Below are 19,984 nucleotides of genomic sequence, written 5' to 3'. Positions count from 1 at the left end.
TGATTAACACATTCGTCATTTATTTAGTTATATAGTTCTTTCGCCTTCCTTTTCAACCCAACGTTGCCGATTGCGATAAAAATTCCTACAGACTGGTATTAAAGATTAAAATTTGTACTTTTCCTAAGATAGTACAATTTTACGATTTAAATTACAAATACATTACTAATTTGCAAAGATTCTTTAGAACAACAGGTAGGAAGTGTTTAGTATGATTCTTTTTTTAAGTTATAATCTTGATAGAACTGCACTGTTTATACATCTCACCTAACATTGTTAGGGGCATTAAAGCTAGGAGGCTCAGGTGAGCAAGCCATGTAGCCAGAATAGAAGAAAGAATTAATGATTAAAAATGTTAACTAGAACCCCAATTGAAAAAGGCTATTATGAAGACATGGGCGTAGGTGGTAAGAAACATTAAGATGTATCTTGCAGATATAGGAATATAGGGTAGAAACTGGATCCAGTTAGATAAGGATAAAAGCCAGTTTAGATATTTTGTGAACGCGGCATTGAACCTTTGGGCTCCATAGGCCATAGAGCTAGTAAGTTAATCGTGGACAATCCCATTTACATTAAACTTTCTTTCTTATGTTTTTCTACAACATTCTAGTTAGCTTAATCCTATAGACGTAACCGAATAATGGTTATCGTATTGTAATGAGGAAATTGGTAAATTTACAACGTTAACCATGTTTTCTTATCAGCAGTAGAATATCCCCATGAACAATACTATCTATGTCAATTCTCGACGTCAAACGGTAAATGAATAACATATTACTGTCGTAGCTATGATGTAATTACGTTATAGTATCACTAAGGAGGAAGGTCTATAAACCGTGAGAGTTGAAATTTGATGAAAATTAATCACAAGATTCACTTCGAGTTCATAAGTAACGTAGTAATAGTCACTCGATGCGCTAATGCTTCGTTGAGCTGCTACACCTACGCCATATTAAAATCCAGGTAGGCAATGTCCAAGAATACCCTTTTGTCATAAAAATGAAAAAGCTTTTGGCAGATCTGATTTCACCATTGTAAACCGGGATAGAACATCTGTATGTGGAATACTTCCAGTGCATGATCGCCATATTGAAAGACGCCATATTAGATCGCGGTCAAATATGATAAATGGCAAGGGGATCATGTGGGGTTTCAAGTAACAGTGGAATTTACTCCTGAATTCATTTCCGTAACCCAAGTTTACATATATGTTTTTACTTCAGAGTTATGAGCTCTCTCACTCACAGGAACATATAAGAACTGTGCAAGTTAAATTTGTGTTATGAAATGCAGTCGTGCAACCAGTTGCAGGGTTTTAACTAATGCAGTAGTAGTCACGTAATGTATAATAGCCACTATACCAATCAGGTCTTGAGCTTATTGAGAGAAATCGTTAAATAAATTGAAGTGCCTAAAGTGAAAAATGGAATAGCAGCACTGTAACAAATTATATCTATTTCGAAGATATATATATATAGATATAGATAGATAGATAGTGTGTGTGTGTGTTATGATTATGCATAGCATATAAATGCTGTAATATAAGTTAGGTGCAACGATATATATGACTTACAAGGATATGTCTTGAAGTTATTAGAAACTTAATAGAAAAATTATTTGAAAAATAATATAAACTGGTGCACATAAGTAAATACTAACCTACTAACCTTTGGTCTTCAGTTGTAATGATGGAGAACCACGACGAAGTGATTAGCACACATCATCGTGGAGCAGTACACACACTTAACAAATGCAGTTTCGTCACAATCTTCATGAGAGCAGACACTATTCTCTACTTGCAACATAGTCTCCAGAATATTTGTAAATGAACCGACTATTGCTGTAGTACGTACCCACATTTCTGCCATGCATATGCGAGCATGTTGTTTAGAACTGGGGTACATAATTGATGATACACAACAGAATGCATTTTCATTATGAAACTTGTGTCATATAACTTGTTCGGTATACCACAAACAATGATTTTTTGTGGAAAATAATCCTCAGGTCTCCGAAGTACCAGCTTATATTGCCGAAAAAAGTACAAGGTATACATCAAGAGGCTGAAAAGCTTGGTGGTCTTTTTGGGTATAACTTCAGCATATTTGTTTTCCATGTAACAATTCTCGCATGTCTCAACCCGTCTGTCCACACCACAAGTCAAGCAACTGCAGGGACTCCTCTTTTGCAACGGTAATAACTAGTACGTCTTTTAGCCACCGTTTCACGTGTTCTCTAGTGTGTTTACCTAATTTGCTTGCAGCTATAACAATGTTGAAAGGTATCTATCTAACAAACTGTTGTTTCAATTTGGGTCGGAACACGTCTTTAGACTCCTGCAAACATAGGTTTGTATGCCTAGCCGTAGTGGGGAAATGTGAATTTGGATGGTGTATGCGTGGAATACTGATGCCAAAGACTGAAAGACTGCTGTGGTATGTTTCTCACCTATTGCTGACAGAGTTCTACCAGCGGTCATTTTTTGTATTGAAAGCTAGACTGGCCAGTATTAAAGATACATTTATTGTTGTACGGTTTCTCATGTATTATTTTATTAATTTTAGTCACAAAATTTTGGGCGTTATCAAGTAATTCAGTTTCATTTTGAACATCTTTCTTCGTCACAAATTGAGTAATCCTTCGTGATGGAATCCTGTGCTGTTTTCTAAATTTGTTAATGAATCCATGAGAAGCACTGAATGAATAGTTCAATTTCATCGCTGTCGGTAACACCCACGCTTTCAAATGATAATCATGGAGCAAGTCCTTTAGTGCGATAATGTTGAATGTCTTTAGTACTTTGTATTTTAGTTGTGACATGACATGAGAGCGAGGAGGTTTGTTATGGAATTTCAAAGCCTTTTACACAAACGCCGTATTGTATTTGAATTTCTTCGCTGCAGCTGCAACAGTGTTGCGTTTCCCATTCTTTTTCAAGAATGCAACGTGCTCGTGAATTTGTTTAACGACGGCTTCTGTTACACGTACAGATTTAGTCCGAATTGGAGATATCTCATACTCGCTCGTAGAAGGCTTGCTGTTATTTATTCTAAATCCATTTCGTTTGTCGAATCTTCATGTTCACTATCTGTATCACTGTCTAAATCTAATGTGTCACTAACTGTTAGAGAATCGTCATCACCATATTTGCTTGCTACCATTGAAAGCAATGAATCTACAATTGTCATCTTCTACCCCATTCTCACCAACGACACTATATTTTTCCACCACTGTTTGATTTAAAATGTTAACTAGGTTTATCGGATTAATTGTTCGCATTTTATGCGCGGAACGAATGTTTCACTGGTCCGTACTGAACATTACATGTCTGCTCGCACCAAAATTCCTGTACTATTATCGTTTGTCATTCGAATAAAGACACCATACGCCTCAGTGCACACCCGTGTTGAAATTGTCAGTATTAAAGTACTCTAAATCCTCTGTGCTATGTCTTAAAACCCTAAGCAATAGTTTAAAGTGTGTAGTAAGTCTATTTTGTCAATAAATAATAAAATTCACCACATTCCAATAGAGTATTTTAAACACAAAAAAACAGCCATATGATGTCATTTTGAGTGTTAAAGTCAATTAATAAACAAGTCACAAAATGAATTTCTTGAGTTAGCAAGTACCTGATTTAAACGATAAATAAATCTTCGGACTTCAAAGAACACCTGCTACAATTAGTTATTAATCACAGTTTTGATACCTAAACTGGTCTTGCCCTTATCATAAGCGAGTTTTTTTTATCGTAAAAGGTGGAAAGATGCAGATATTTAACTATTTATTATTGAAGGAAAAAGCAAGAAAGAAGTTTGTTTTATGGATTGCCACTTGGTATTGAATCTTGTAATAACCTTTATTGCAATCTATTCTTAGCGAGTGTGTATGCATTCTCTTTTCACTAATAGCAGAACAGACACAAGAAAAATGAAATCTAAGTTTTCATATGTGTCTTTTAAGAAGCTGTGAACTGATAATTTAAATCAGGTTCATTGTTCAATGCGTCAGCGATAAATTGATTTTATTTAGACAAACTGACAATAAATACATTAAAATATTTCAACTTCGTAATACGTACGGTAAATTATAAGTTGTCAAGTATGAGTATTGGAAAAGAACGCAATATTCTGCAACAATGAGGGGCTATGCGTAAGGTTTCAAGATTGGAGAAGAAAACTTAACACACTATAACGGGCCATGCAAAATTCCCTAAAATAGATTTTTGGTTTGATTCAGTTTAACGTCACACACTTATGCCTAGTACGCTAAAGGAGAAGTGAACGTACTGATTATAGTTGAATTCGAACCACTTTGGTCGTTCAAATAAAATGCACCAGTTTATATCACTTTTATAATATATATATCCGAACAATTCCTTTGGTATTATCTGCTCGTCAGTACTATTAAACATGTGTTGTTATCGACCACCAGTCTACTCCATCTTGCTTCGAAATAGGTATAATTTGGAAAATGCTGCTATTCCATTTTCACTACATGTATTTCAATTTAATTAACAATTTCCCTCACTAGGCTCAACTTCTAATTGTTATAGTGACTATTGTACATCAAATGACTACTACAGCATTAGTTGAAACCCTGCAACTGCTCGCACGACCGCGTTTCATAACACAATCTAACTCTCACAGTTTTTTGTATTTTCCTGTGTGTGAAAGAGTTATTAACTCTGAAGTGAAAAATGATATGTGAACTTTTTTACGGAAATAGATTCAGGAGTAAATCCCAGTGTTATTTGATACCCCACATGACCCCCTTGCCATTTACTATATTTGACCGCGATCCAATATGGCACCTTACAAGAATGTGACCATGCACTGAAAGTACTCACACATAAATATGCTCTACCTTGGTTTAATTAGTGAAGTCAGGTCTACCAAAGCTTTTTCATTTTTGTGCAAAATGGTATTCTTGGATATTGCCTACCTGGATTTCAAGATGGCATCGGTGTAGCAGCTCAACGAAGCATTTGCGCATCAAGTGACTATTACTACGTTACTTATCAACTCAAACTGAATCTTCCTCGTAAGTGTAAAAGATAGAAAGAAAAACAGAGATTTGAATGTTCTCTCTCTCGTAGATATTAACCTTTTGTGATAACACCTTGCAGTTGCTAAAAAATCTAAACTTTAGATGATTTGTAAAATACATAATTACTTTCGTCCAATAATAAGAAAAAAGTCCAAAATATCATGAGATCTTAAACGCTCCCAATTGCTCTCTTTTCTGCAGTGTATCCTTTAGAAATGCGAGCGCACCCTGTGGTGCTTTAATGCTAACCTTCAGAAGTACTGTTTTAAATTACTAAGAATAAAGTTGAAGTAATAACGACTTTATCATAGGGAAAAAGCCATTTTTACTGCTTATAATGTAACTACAAGCCGAAACCACTCCAGTAGCACAAATCGGTGGGCCGTTCATAGGTAAATGGAAAACTGCGACATCGATCCATATCGATCTCGAGATTGATCCTCCTAGGACAGTTAACAATTCGTCCCATTACAGATGGCGCGATGTCAAACTACGAAGACTGATACTGGCTAGGTGAAACGACATTAGACGACATTGACCCACATCGACTGCTACATTGGCTTAAATCGTCTTGTAGTTACGTTAACACAAAATTCCGAAAGAAATTAGTAATTTTTGTTCCAATTCGGCATAATCTGCACAAATCAATAAATATGAGTAATATTCTTTATTGAAGTGGGTCAGTAAGGAGACGCATTTGGACCCTGCTGGGAACACTTAAACTCTACATGATCGAAATTGAAATTACTAGCACCCCAAGAGTGACCCGGGAATTTTTGCTACTGGTGCATATTGCAATCAATTAGTTACCCCATGCCGTAAACGTCGCCAACATCTAGTGGCCCACTTGCTGGTAAATGGCAATCGTAGATATACCGAAGCGTCGATGGACTGCAGCTAGTGAGCCACTACTCCCAGGGATTCGTCGATGCGAAGCAGATATCTAGATTTGGGGGTATTCAAGTTACCACAGAGTAGCAACAACAACTTAATTTTTGTCCGTGCTCCTTCGATTTGTCACGGAGACTCGCGAAGGGACCAACACGAACTATCGCCAGTCATCCAAAGATTACCCAATTATAATCAAAATGTTATGTTTTACTTGCAACAGTTCTTGGAGTGAGTATTTCTCGACACCACACTCACCAAATTGAATATTCCAATTTACGTATCAAATGCAGTAATGTCCTATTTTTCCGTATGAACATTCTAACAATAACTACTCCATATTTCTAAATAGTTTGTCGTTAACAATGAAGCTCGCAGGATTAAGTCCCGTCACCCCTTATGTCACCCTACAATTAGAAATTGCAGATATCTAATACCACTTGTGGGTTTAATAATTTGCAAAATGTTACACCGTGTATACAAAATTCATGTAGTATCCGCGTGACATTACTACTTGTTTCCTTCTACTCATTCCTTTTATTATATTATTATTTTTGTAGTTGATTCTAGGAGAGCATAATTCTGGCTTCGTTTATTAGTATCAAGTACAAAGGCTTCGACATTAACACAGCACATTCAGACAATTCAAATTTCCTCTAAATAGGCCTAAAACTTAATGAGATGAAGTCTACATATTTAGAAATAACAGCGTAGAGAATCATGCGTTGGCTATACGTCATACAACTGAAAACTGTATAGCTGGATACTTGCTATATTGTAAACCTGGTACGGTCTGGAAAGGGTACGTCTGCGGATTTGTCCCATTTGCTCGATACGTCGAGGAGGAACATGCAGCAATAGAGATTACTGGATGAGTTAGTATAATAATGAATAAAATTACACGAATTGACAAAATGAGCTCCTTCGTGGCTAAGCGGTTAGCATGCGCGAATTTGACGTGGGAGACCCGGGTTCGATTTAGATTTATCCTAATTCACACTTTCATAATACTCATACTTCATATTTATTGCGCATTGGCTTGATGTGAACTCGCATTAAGTAAACTTCGTAGGCCCTCCCTTTATCTTTATGTTTTTCAAGTCCAGTATTTCTTTCATATGGTCATCGCCGTCATCTGTTACATTTTCGACTAATTACCATATGTTCACCCGTTATTTGGCAGTGTTAGTATCAAGCAACATCACATTCTATTGCGTAGTCACCGCGAATTATAACGTCAGTGATAATTTATTTGGTAATATTGCTTTCATACAATATTAATATACACAGGGCCGGCCTTAGTTGGTGCTGGGCCCTCTTGGGAACATTTTTCGAGGCCCCTTCTAAGTATTGTTCTCAGTAAATTACAAAATATAGGAATAAGTGCTTCAAAAAATTATATTTAAAATATGTCTAATATGGATTTAATGTTAGATAATTTTCCTGGGAATTATATTTTACAATTTTTTTCCAGAATGACTTGAAACAAGACACTAACACAATATTATTGCTTTGTTTTTGTATCAGGCCGCTGCGTAAGATGTGCAACGGAAATGATGATAACATTTAAATCTGTTTCATTAATGGGATCAGTATCAAACGAATGCCACACTAAATTAAAAATGAATGAATGACAAGCTCTGCTACAATCGAGAAATTAATAAGATATCAAGAGTCCTAAATCAGTCTCTCATTTTGGCCCATTAATCACCAGAAACCTTTAAGTTCACTTATATGTAATTCTTTTCGTTTCAATTCACTCTGCGTCTCTAAGAGTTAACAACCATTTGAGGGCAATTGGTGTCACTGCTTGTAGGATTCTCTGAGCAATGTTAATTTTTCGAATATCAACTACAATGTTGCCAAGGAGTGAATATTTTAACCTTCTTAAAAATGAATAAGTACTCGGAGGGAATCCCATTACATAGTATTTCGTTTTATTGTAACCTGCAAAATTGTACCGTTTTGTACGTGGGACACACTTAGAGAACACACCGGATATATACGTATTGTTCATGTTATAAAAAAGACCTCACAACACAACTGAGTATAAGTATTCATAAAAGAGAAATTTTAAAATGACTGAGCTTGTTTTTAATTTACGATTCCTTACCAAATATGGTAAACCATTCTCTCCTCCTTTTAAATAAGCCAACGAAAACATTTCCACCTGAATGGATTTTTTTCAAAATATTTGCTTCCTTTTTTGAGTTAATAATAACTAAATGGCCTCCTTCATTGTCACAAGTTAGCATAGCTTTATTAAAGTTCGTTGCATTTTCGTTTAACTTGTAATATCCAACACCAGGGTGATATTCATAGTCATCCGGGGCCAGCACAACTAAGAATACAGAAAAATGCATGAAATAAAGAGACACGAACTTTTAAAAGTAAAATAAATGCAATGATCAAATAAATGTATGCTAAATATAAATATAACAATGAATATCTTATATTTATCCATCTTGTACATTAAAAATAACAAATGTGTACGAAAAAAATCTGTCACAAGAAAAACAAACTGATTCTGTAAGATAATTTGGTTCTGAGTCCAGATCAAATTGTAGAATTTATCAATCGGCTTCAGTTTTCAGCTTAAATTGGTTTGTGATGACTAGGGCAGCTAAGTACAGAATGTCCAATATTCAACGCAACGCGGAGTCTTAAACAGTAAAACTTTTGAACCTGAAGTGATACAAAAATAAACTTTATACCAATACGAAGCCTCCTTCACGCATATAATTTTAAACAAGGAAGCAACGATTTAATTTCGCTAGGGACCACAAAGTGTTGGCAGATCTAACCAAAGGTGTAAATCATATTTTTTCTTTTCTTTTTCTTTTTTCTTTTCTTTTTTTTTGCAAAACATGTAAATTGACTTATAACTCATACGTATGGATGTTCTGTCGGAGTAGCTTAACAAGTATGGAGTGGAAAAAATAATTTTTCATTTCCACTACAACTAATCGGATGAGGTTTCTGTAAGGGGGAACTAAAGAATTCGTATTTTTTTTATAAATCAACACTCTGAATTAACAACTTTGCTGATGTTTCAGTGCATCAAAAGGTGTGGTAATTCTCTGTCTACATTACGCAATTCCTGAAAACAATGAATAACAAACTTTGAAATTATCATGATAAAATGTTTACTAATATGCACCCGGCAACCCAGCTACTATCAGAAATGAGTTACCAGCTCTACTGCGGATGCAGTAAGTATCACGTTTTGATTCAAATACTGGTTCACACATTTCACCTGATTCGCAGCAACTTTACGAAGATTAGACCTTTTAATGTTCTCAATTGCACTGCGATGTACGTTTCCAGGTTCAAGAATCGTTCAAGAAATGTTCCTGTATACCTCTTGTTTTAAATATCCCCACAGAAATGAATAGCAGTGTTGTCGAGTGCATGTAAGTAAAAAAAAATATCATGATAATTTCAAAGTTTGTTTTTCATTGTTTTCAGCAGTTGCATAATCTAGACAGATCCTTAACACACCTTTGATGCACTGAAATAGGAGGTTTGATAATTCAGAGTGTTAATTTATGAACACTACGATTTCCCTAGTTCCCTCTTAGAGAGACCCTATCCGATTAGTTATCGGTGGAAATGAAATATTATTTTTCTGCCCCTAGGTAAACTGAAAATTAACGACAGAACATACATGCGTATGAGTTAAGAGACAGTTTACATGTTCTGCAAAAAAAAAATAATAAAATAAAATAAAATAAAATAGATTTACACCTTCGGTTACATCTGGCAACACTGTGCGGTTTTTAGTGTACTTCAATCGTTACTTTCTAGTTTAAAAATATGCATGAACAGGGCTTCATTTTGGTATAACCATTATTTGTGTATGACTTCAGATTCAAAAGTTATTATATCTCAAATTCTCTGTCGTATTGTATACTAGATACCTTGTATTACGTATATTTGCCGTAAAGACATATCTCGATAAGTTAGTTATATAAACTTTTTAAAATTAAATATTAGTACACAAAGGAATCAAATGAACTAACAGAATACAAGTAAGTAAAAATTTAGAAATTAACCTAAAGTGTTTTCTTTCAGATCTCCGGAGAAAATTTATGTTAGGAAAACTCTGTCGTAAGACCCAGCAGCATTGAAAAAACATTGTTGCACTCCTCTTCCCTTGATAACGCTTTCCCATTTTAGAAATATCCTCGTGAAAGTATGTACCATGTTCGTCAGTAATGGTACCAAGGTTATCCGGAAGAAGTCCAAATGGTCTTTCATGAAATTTAGTTTTAGTGACATGTTACATCCCATATTGTGATTTGATTCCCTTAGCTCATGTACATTATCGCCATAATTTTCTTCCTTATGGTTGCAAGAAAAGATATTCCACACACTCACAAAGGACAGCCATGCCCTTTTCTGAACATCAGTCAACAAGTCAACCAAATTCTCATCATTAATTAAATCCCTAAGTTGCTGTCCTATACAAATTCCTTTATTTTAACATCACTTATTTTTGGGAACTTGTTTTTAGGTGTAAGTCTCGTTAAATTTACCTCCGTGGGCAACCAGAACAGAAGGAAATGTGTTCCCGTTATTAACACATTTTACATCGAAAGAAAGAAGATGCTATCCTTTCAAACTTGAAGCTAACACTGAGATTGCCGCTTGCACAAATATAAATCTAGAACAAGTTCGTTGAGATTAGCTTGTTCCAAAATGTGTTTGGCATTTGATTCACAGGGCAGTGGGTTGACATGAGTGGTTACACCACCTTCTGATCCTTCTTCATTTTCGTTATCAAGTTCAACGTCACTCACTATCACATTTTCTTCAAGCATTAGTACCCGTAACTTATCACTATGGCATAAAGGTATCAAAGCAGATACCTGTCTATTGTCCGGTATTGTACACTCTTCTTTGTTTTGAACGTGATTATAGCTAATTTTCTTAGAAAAGACATAACAGTCTGTTGTGTGATCCCTTGGTTCCCGGCAAATTAATGATAACACCGAAAGTCATATGTCGTGAACGTTTAGTCCAGTCTTTCAGGAGTCTACCACATGTCAAAAAGCATACGTGGGGGCCATTTCTTGTCTTCTTCGCTAACCTTACACTCGATATTACAGTTAGTAGCACTTGTACCATTCGTACCACTTGTACCACTTGTACAACGAGCTGGTTAATTGTTGTTCTTGCGAATGGAGAGTCACCACTCCTCACATATAACAAAAAGGTTTTCCACTGTTGACATACATACAAGGCGCTTCCTTCTTCTGTAGGACTAACGCACACAAATTCTACTAACCACGCAACCACTTCCCATGCTATCAGAACTCAGAATGCTGCAACACAGGTGGTAAGAATCACAACACCATCATATGTGATTGAATATGACCCATCGGCAATGTTGACAAATGTCACTCATTTACTGGATTATTTACCTTGGCATCCATTGGAATTCGTTGCACTTTTCTCGGTTGGTATCATAATGTGTTTGGCGAGCCATGGAGTAATTAAAAATGACATATAAAGTTTACTTTTTGCAACCAGACGTGATTTTTTGTAAACGTGAGGTCGAATGTAAATCTGTATAAAAATATCGCGCGTAAAGGAAGCTTTTAGAAAACGCTTCTTCGCTTGCCATTCGCAAAAGTGTACCTCAAATTCGTTTTCCAGATAATTGAAATCCAATCAGTTAACACCCAGGCTTACCCCTGTATTCGCTCGTCACTGCATTAGTGCCGAGTGCAATTGATAACAACTAAACAAAACTCGATTGCACAATCTCTTTTGTGGGGGAAACTCCATCGCCTACGAAGGGGGAAATAAGGAAGTGAACCTCGTGGCGCAAACTTCACGTCTGTTGCTCCTTCGAGGGGTAACTCTTTCGAATCTCTCGACGCGGACATGCTGTCCGACGTCTCAGATTGATCGTACTCTGACCGCCAAAGCACGAGCCTTGAGCTCGCTGCCTGATTCAAGGGTTCTTCTAATTGTGGACTTTGTCCCCCTTAGATGCTTCATTTTCCGTCATGCCTACTACCGACTAGCGTTAAGATCTTCCAACTATTAATCTTGTACGAACAGTGCGTGTGTTATAGTCAATTCATTCATTAGTGTTAACTTCAGCTGGACAGTACTATTTGTCTAATTGTGAGTATGCAGTGAACCTAGAACTTATTTACTACTAATAAGACTTTGTCCTTCAACTTAATAGAACTGGCTTTTCACGGATCTCTTAACGATCTATCATTAACTCCAACTGCATCTGTTCCTGAATGCTTCCTATTGAAATAATTGTTTGCTTGTGCTAATACTGATTTATAGAAGTTTCGAGACCTCACTTGTGTTTTATCAAGTCCATGGAATTTCTCTAGCCACCTAATAAAACTCTTTCTAACTCGAACTTGCGTGAGACATCTATTAGCGCCTCATTCATGTATAGCATGGGAATGCTGTAGTCTACTGGAAAAAGCAGATGGCCTGTGGCGTGAAATAACGTTGGATGTAATTTATTATGGTGCTGAGTTCTACCATCCGTCGCACCTCTATCCCAACATATTCAATCCAGGGGAAGACAATCCTGTGCGAATTTCCAATATTCCGAAGACTTCTAATCTTGTACGAAGCCCTGTGACGATATCACTGTGTACGAGTCCTTGCCATCGTCCGTCTGTCCTCTTCTGTGTCAGCCGCTCGAAATACAAGTGAGAAGTTACAACAATTGTGTTCTTTAGTGTTTTAAGTGAAGTTGCTAACTGGTGTGTACGAAATGTCTATAGCAACGTCGAGGTAACCCAGAGCATTCTCATCTTGATTGGAGTGCCTGGAAGTAGAACCACGGACTTAGGTGGGTTACAATAGTTTCTTTAATATTTCATGTACGTGTCACTTGCATTTCTTAATCCAGCAAATCAACGAACTGTAAAGTGTATCACTTCCTATGTAGTTTCAAAATCCCTTTGAAACCTTTAATTGTTTTGATGTAACTCATATGAATGTTGACAGAGCAAATCCTAACCGCTCCTCTCTTTTGGTTAGTTGTTATTTGCATTTGATTTCGAAGATCCCTTTTAATCCGAGCGGGTACATTGTTGTTTAATGGTAGCGGTATAATGTATTTTGATAAGATTATTGTTATGTAACCTAAACTGTCTGATAGCAGTGGTATTCCAACTCGCTGAAGCCTACACTCGAATATTAACTGTGTTTTCATGTCTAATTGGATTGTTTGTACGTTAATATAGAATACTCTTAACCATTCATTCTTATGCGTACTAGCTCCAATTGTCCTAATTCTAACGAGATAACCTCACTCTAGTTATCTGTACTGCTTTTGTACCCAAACTCCGTCCCCTTTGACGAGTGGTCATAAGATAGCCTTATAGCTTGATATGGACATTAGCGCCTTTGTGCTCTGACTTAATTGCTATTGTAATTATGTGCTAATAAATCATGTACTTCCCGAGCTGCATAGCTCGCCTTAGATACGGGCTAATTTTGAAAACCCCAATATAAACAGTCTTTGCCAAGCCTACCCTTTATTCTTTTATATTGTTATTTTGTTGTGTACCGACATCTGCCCACATAAATTGGTGGACGACAGTCTCTCCGAGACTGCTCATTCTCATGCTATTGCTCCCCATGGTCTCTAATATGATTTATGACTCTCCAATGTAGTAAATTTTTGTGAATTGTTTTTATTATGTTATATTAATGAACTGGTGGTATATAATACTATGTAGTTCTTGGCTATCGTTCTCTGTCGGTGTCTTAGCATCCTTTAATATGCCCATAACTCAGTTAAGCTCTCGTGTATGTTTAAATCGATATTTTTCTACCAAAGCTTACTTGGGAGCATGAACAAACTATTCGCTATTCTTCGAATGCAAGTGAAAGAAGCGCTTTTCATTCAATTTCAAGACACTGAAAATCCTACCAGTCGGCCCCGAAGTTCTAGTACCCCTTAAGGCCGTTCGTGGGCGTGACAGATTTGGTGGCAGCTTGGTAATAAGGGATACCTCGCGTCACACACGAAAATATGACAGAGCAAAATTTAATCTACCTTGTAGATTGTTTTACTAGCGTTATTTAATCTTGTAAAGTGTTTACTAGTAATTAATTTTATTTGAAATTAAGTAAAGTGCGTTTCAAAGTAAATTAAGTTGTGTGTTTTTGAATAGATTGTAGACCTAATTTTGTTCATCTGGAAATCAGAAGATAGTGTTGGAAAAAAGAAAAAAAACAAACAACGAATCTCTATCACTTTAGATTTCGTACACATAACTATACATTCTTTTTAAAATTTTTAAAATGTTAGGTCTAACTTCATTCCAGGATTTTTGTCCTAAATTTTTCAAACTAATATAACACCGGTAACAGAAAGATCTTGTTCATTTGTCTTCCACCGCGCATGGTATGATAAAATAAATAAAACAAGATGAAAGAAGGTTCACACCTAGAAAGAAAATAGAAAAAAGAACTCTAACCACAGCCCGTAATTTTCAACCATTTAAACAGAATCTGCTTCTGTGTTCGCCATTCAAATCACTGCTGTAAAAAAAGAAAGAGGGGCAGAAATCGAAAACGAGGCGGGACGAAAACATGTTTTTCTCTTTCCGCAACCATTCGATGTAATGAATTGTTTTCTATCAAATAGTGAAATTTCGAACTTCTTCCAACTAATAATAATAACAAGTTATAATTGTAGTTTAAAAAGGACGGATGCGCGAAAATTCTTAAATATCTATTGCTATTTGATTCATGGAAAAAATAATTGCTTAAGTAATTAATCATTGAAGGAAAAGAGAATTTGCTTTAAAAGTTTATAAGGTAACAATAGTCACTCACTTGTATTTTAGTAACTTATTAGATAGAGATAAAAGGAAATTAGTTTATCAAAGTGATGTCCAAACACTAAATCTAACATTACATCAAAAATTGCAGTAAGCCCTCTATAAAGAAGACTAAGTTCTTTTGCAAGACTCTAAATTTAAGCATATGCTTGCACAACGAGGCGTTTTGACAAACCTTCAATTATTTAATCCAACTTACGGATTAATAGAACTAGAAGACATTATTCGAAATCTACGCGCCTTACGATTTCGAAAATGTTATGAATTGAGTTCCCTGACTAGCTCTGCGAATATACCAGAAATTATCTTTCACGGTATCAAACCATGTCTTTACATTACCTATCTAATCTAACTGATTATCATGAAGAGTTATGACCTTCAGTTCTTTTCGCATTCTCCGCTTTGAATCGGAGTGTACAAATTGTTGCTTTATTACCACTTATCAATAACAATCTTGTTGTCAAACACCTAAAGTAAACCCTTACTGGCCTGCGTTTGGTCAAATGTATAAACCCTGATGACCCCTTGAAATCTTTGAAGTTTTATAACGATTTAGCGGTTTTAGTCGCATCTAGTAATGGAAGTTATCTAAATCTTACGGCAAATGTAGAACCTTTTAATGAGAATATATGTGTCCATGAATATTATTAGACATGAATGGATAAATTGCGTGTATGCAGGCATATTTATTGATAAATATCAAAACTTATTAACAAATCAAAATGTTATAGGCCGCTCAAATTATATATCCTTTCATTACAATGACAATGTAATATTAAAGTGATATGAGAATTATCAATTTGAAAACGTAATTGCAACTATGTGGGACGTAAAAAATGCCGTCAGCCCAATGTGACATATCTTTTAAATTCTGGTGTTCCAACTCATTTCCAACGTCTCTCTTATTTTCAAATTGTAGTGTTTTGGGTCAAGTAATACTCCCGTCTCATCTAGCGCAAAATCATTTAGATTGCGTTTGATATGTGGAGTAGATATCCCTTTGTGCTCAATTCCTACCGAGAGTGCCTTTAGAGTCTCCTCGAAAGTGGTGAAATGAAACTAACCGATATTTCGTATCAATGTGATCATTGCGATTTGCTACCTACTTGCGGAAAATAGTTGTAGTCATCTTTTCGGAGTTACCAAACTTCTTTCCGTTAGTCTAGGTCCAGCTACGGTTGTGTTTACTTACAACAAGTCACGGACCTGGGCGTTTTTTCTTGAAGCCCCTCTGGTTTCTCCCAGAAGGCAAAATTCGATTAAAAGGCGAATAAAAGTAAGGAACGGGAGACTGCAGTGCCTTGGTTCCTTTGCAAAAATGTGTAAATGTGGTAAAGAGGCGAATTAACGGCTCTTCTTAGTAGGTCTTCTATGTTGAGTATGTTTTTTTTTTGCATGAAAGTTGTTTTGAGCGCCATCCGCTCCAAGGATATTGTGAAGCGAGAAAATCTTTCAACACTGTTTTATGTGTTATTTAACTTCATATTAGTCTACTTACAAGCACCAATGACCAGGTTCATTAATTCTTCCTTAATTAAAGTTTGTCCACACTAAAAATTCTATTAAATTAGCCCACAACTAAGTGAAGTGTATAATATCTGCCATAACGTTCTACTGAATTAAGCCACTCTTTATCCGCGTTTAAATTAGGCGCCTCAAAATTGGTAATGAAATTCCTACTATCATTACTAAACGTAACAACTCATCCGATCATCTTCTAAGAGAAAGCCTCTCTCTAAAAAGGAAATCTTGATATATATATATATAAGTATATATATATATATATATATATATATATATATATATATATATATATATATATATATATATATATATATATCTCCAAAGTTTAATTATCATTACTCTTGTTATATGAAGACCAATTGTTAGATTCACAAGCAGTGACTTAAGGCTTCTCTAGCTCTTGCCCTGTTGTAACTGAAAAATCAGTTAATCTAGATGTTGAGTGTAATGTGATGTTTAGCCAAAACTCAAGTGTAATGTACTCAGTGTGTATTATTTGTGCTCTTTGATAAGTATGAAAATGTGAAATTTATTATGTTTAAGTATTCTGATCAGATGTCAATTAACTTAAAGAGAATATTGATTTAAATAAATGCCTATGATTGTTGACCATGTAGTTAAAATATGATGTAAAAGCCTTCTAAGGTATTTGTAATATTTATTATTAATTTTAGGCAATGCATATAGAAATCATATGTTACTTAAATGTCTTTTAACTGCTCATCTAATTCAGTAGCGTGGACGAGCTCAACTATATTAGCTATTTGCGAACTTAATATAGTAAAATATTATCGTAAATTGTGGTTGTTCCTTATAACCCTAAATATTACTATTCAAATGAGAATTAATTTCAGAATTTGCATAATTATTAAATCATAATGGAGGTGTTACCCGTCTAATCACCCTATATTCGTAAGTACAAAAGGCATCTCTTCCTAAAATTCCATATCTAGAGAAAATAATGCGAATTGTGTCCCACGCGCAATCTATTGATATGATGATAGAACAGAAAAATAAAAAAAATCATACTGTAATCATACTCGGAGTTGAGAAACAGAAAATAGGAACCAACATGTTTTCTTTTAATCAAACTTAGGTTAATATTATTAAAGTAAGAATATATATATATATATATATATATATATATATATATATATATATATATATATATATATATATATATATATATATATATGTGTGTGTGTGTGTGTGTGTGTGTGTGTATGTACGGGTATATATATTCATAACAGCAATAAACATAATAATAATAGTATTAATATTGATGTTTGCAACAATAATATTGATGATAATCGTAATGAGCGCCATGATATTTTACATAATAAGAATCTATAATACACTATATGTGTATATTAATTGTATAAGAAGAAAAGTAGTGTGCCAGTAGCATTCTTTCTAATTTAAAATATGTATAACATGCGCTAGTAATCTGCTAATGATATATTTAAGATCAGCTGTATTTTATGCTTTCAATTTACTAATCATATATGTAGAAGATACACTCTCGAAACATCTGTTCCCAAAAAGATGGTATGGGTAACGTAGGGACAAGAAACAGTTAAAAAAATCATTGCTTTGTTGTGTAGTATGAGATTATATATATATACAGACTCTTGCATTCTTTCATCTTCTGTGGTTTTGCCCCTCTGTAGGGTAAATCGTATTTCAGCTAGAGCCCAAGGTGAGTGCGTTAGAAGGTTTAGGTTTATTTTTAAAAGTAAAATTTAAAGGTAACAAATTAGGGAATGCTGGAATAGATTTTGTGTGCTGTTGTGTCCGTAAAGTAGATCAAGTTCATCTTTAATATTTTAATGGTTTGTTTGGGTTCAATAAAGGTCAACAATTTGCCTATTTCCTGATTCTGTTTCCGCAGCTAATCAAGTATTTGATAATTATGATTCCTTTTGTTTTTGTATCTTGGCAAATGCAAACCGATATAGATATCACCTACAAATTTTTGGGTCTCATATAATATGCTATTTTTAAGCAAACATGTCAGTTAATTTTTATAATTTTCGTATTGATACTGAAATGAACTCATTTAATTTTTGCATTTAAATTTTAATGTACATATATGTGTATGCTGTACAAAGGTTTATAGGTTTAATGTCTTTCTTACAAACGTTTATTATTTATAGTTTATTAATTGGTATCTCTGTATTTATCATTCGATCGTATAGCTTAAAGGTCATTAGTAGTGTCATTTTTTTGTGTATTTACTATGGGATTGTTACTATATATTTATATGATTTTCTTGGTGTTACGGTATGTTCCATGGAATTTTAATTGACTTTAGTATGTATTTCGGCCAACGTTGCGTAAACGCAACATTATTTTAAGATTTGTTTTACTGTAATAAAATTATTTACTTAGTAGCAAATACTTCTCATGCTTTAAAAATAGACCTAAGCTGATCGAAAAAAAAGATTAGTTCATTTGAAACCGTCGTGGTTTCTTTGTCAGTGTTGCTCGAAAAATTGGATTTTTAAGGTACGAGAGAGGTGTAATTTTGAATAATTGTTAAAAATATTTACAAATAATTTCAAGCACACAAAATACGTTATTTACTAATACCCTCTTATACTTTGTAAAGTGCTATAAGAAGAAATGTTTGGACGTTATATGTTAAATCAGTGTTTTGTTTTTAATTTAATGTTGCGTTTACGCAACGTTGTCCCTTCGCGTTGTCTTTACAGTTTGGTCTGACCTGGTACAAATGCGCAAACCTCTTAGATTTATCACGCTCTGGGACGACTAACATGCACGTTGTAGTCCGTTGTAGCACGTTGTAATGACTTTTTCAGTATGTCTTTGTAACTACAGAAGAAGAGGAAGAAGAAGAAGAAGAAGAAGAAAACGCTATTTACGTGAATGGTTTTATGAATTGTTTACAGAACATAAGAATTATAGGTTGAGATTTGCTAGTTTCAAAATTTGCTCAGATTATAAGGTAAGTAAATATATGCTTATTGGTTTTTACAATCTAAAGTAATCAACAATAGATATTCGGTTTTATATACAAGAAAAGTACATAAATATATTTTCATTGATTCTTATCTTATAACATTATTTAGGATATTGTTTAGTGTTTCTAATTTTTGACTAAAATTAGAATACGGATAATAAAGTATATTTCAGTGAAAAAATTGGATTTCATCATTTTATTTGAAAATAAATATGTAATATACTTGGAAAGTACAAGAGAGAAATAAACAGTACAAGTAAATAGTTGCTACTATGCAGAACAGTATGAAAAAGTCGGGTTCTAATGTTACTGTTCGTAATGTATGTTTATTAGATACATTTTTACAAAACTAAGGATCATGTTTCAGTTTAGGATTCAATTTAGTTATGAAGCATTATTGTAAAATACATTCCAGATAACATGAAATTAAAACTCACTTTATTATGTCTCGAATGAACTGTTTCATGCAATTTTTATATTTGTTTTTTTCTGTGGATTTTTACATTATTAAAATTTTTAAACGACTTTATTACTTGTTACTATTGATAGTTATTTATGTAATACGCACTTATCATATTTATTTCTAGATGTGCACGGTGAAGAATTTTCTGTCCCTTGGAGAAATAATCGAGGCCCTCGATGAAGATGTTAGAGAGGAAGGTGCAAATATTGTTCTGGTGCCACGGGATGTCGATGC

General features: G+C 34.5%; 1 protein-coding gene across 1 annotated transcript in view; it reads right to left on the bottom strand.

Annotated features, from left to right (window-relative positions):
• The window catches only part of LOC145683408 (hemolymph lipopolysaccharide-binding protein-like), a 181,972-nt gene that overhangs the window by 26,365 nt on the left and 135,623 nt on the right, over positions 1-19,984 (bottom strand). Inside the window, exon 3 of the mRNA XM_081754745.1 lies at positions 8,054-8,281. Coding sequence (XP_081610871.1) covers positions 8,054-8,281 — 228 coding nt within the window. The remainder of the gene's footprint in view (positions 1-8,053; positions 8,282-19,984) is intronic.

The sequence above is a fragment of the Thermobia domestica genome, chromosome 4 (assembly GCF_964235325.1).
Source record: "Thermobia domestica chromosome 4, izTheDome1.hap1.1, whole genome shotgun sequence".
In the NCBI taxonomy this organism is placed as follows: domain Eukaryota; kingdom Metazoa; phylum Arthropoda; class Insecta; order Zygentoma; family Lepismatidae; genus Thermobia; species Thermobia domestica.
This window is presented reverse-complemented; position numbering and strand designations above follow the sequence as displayed.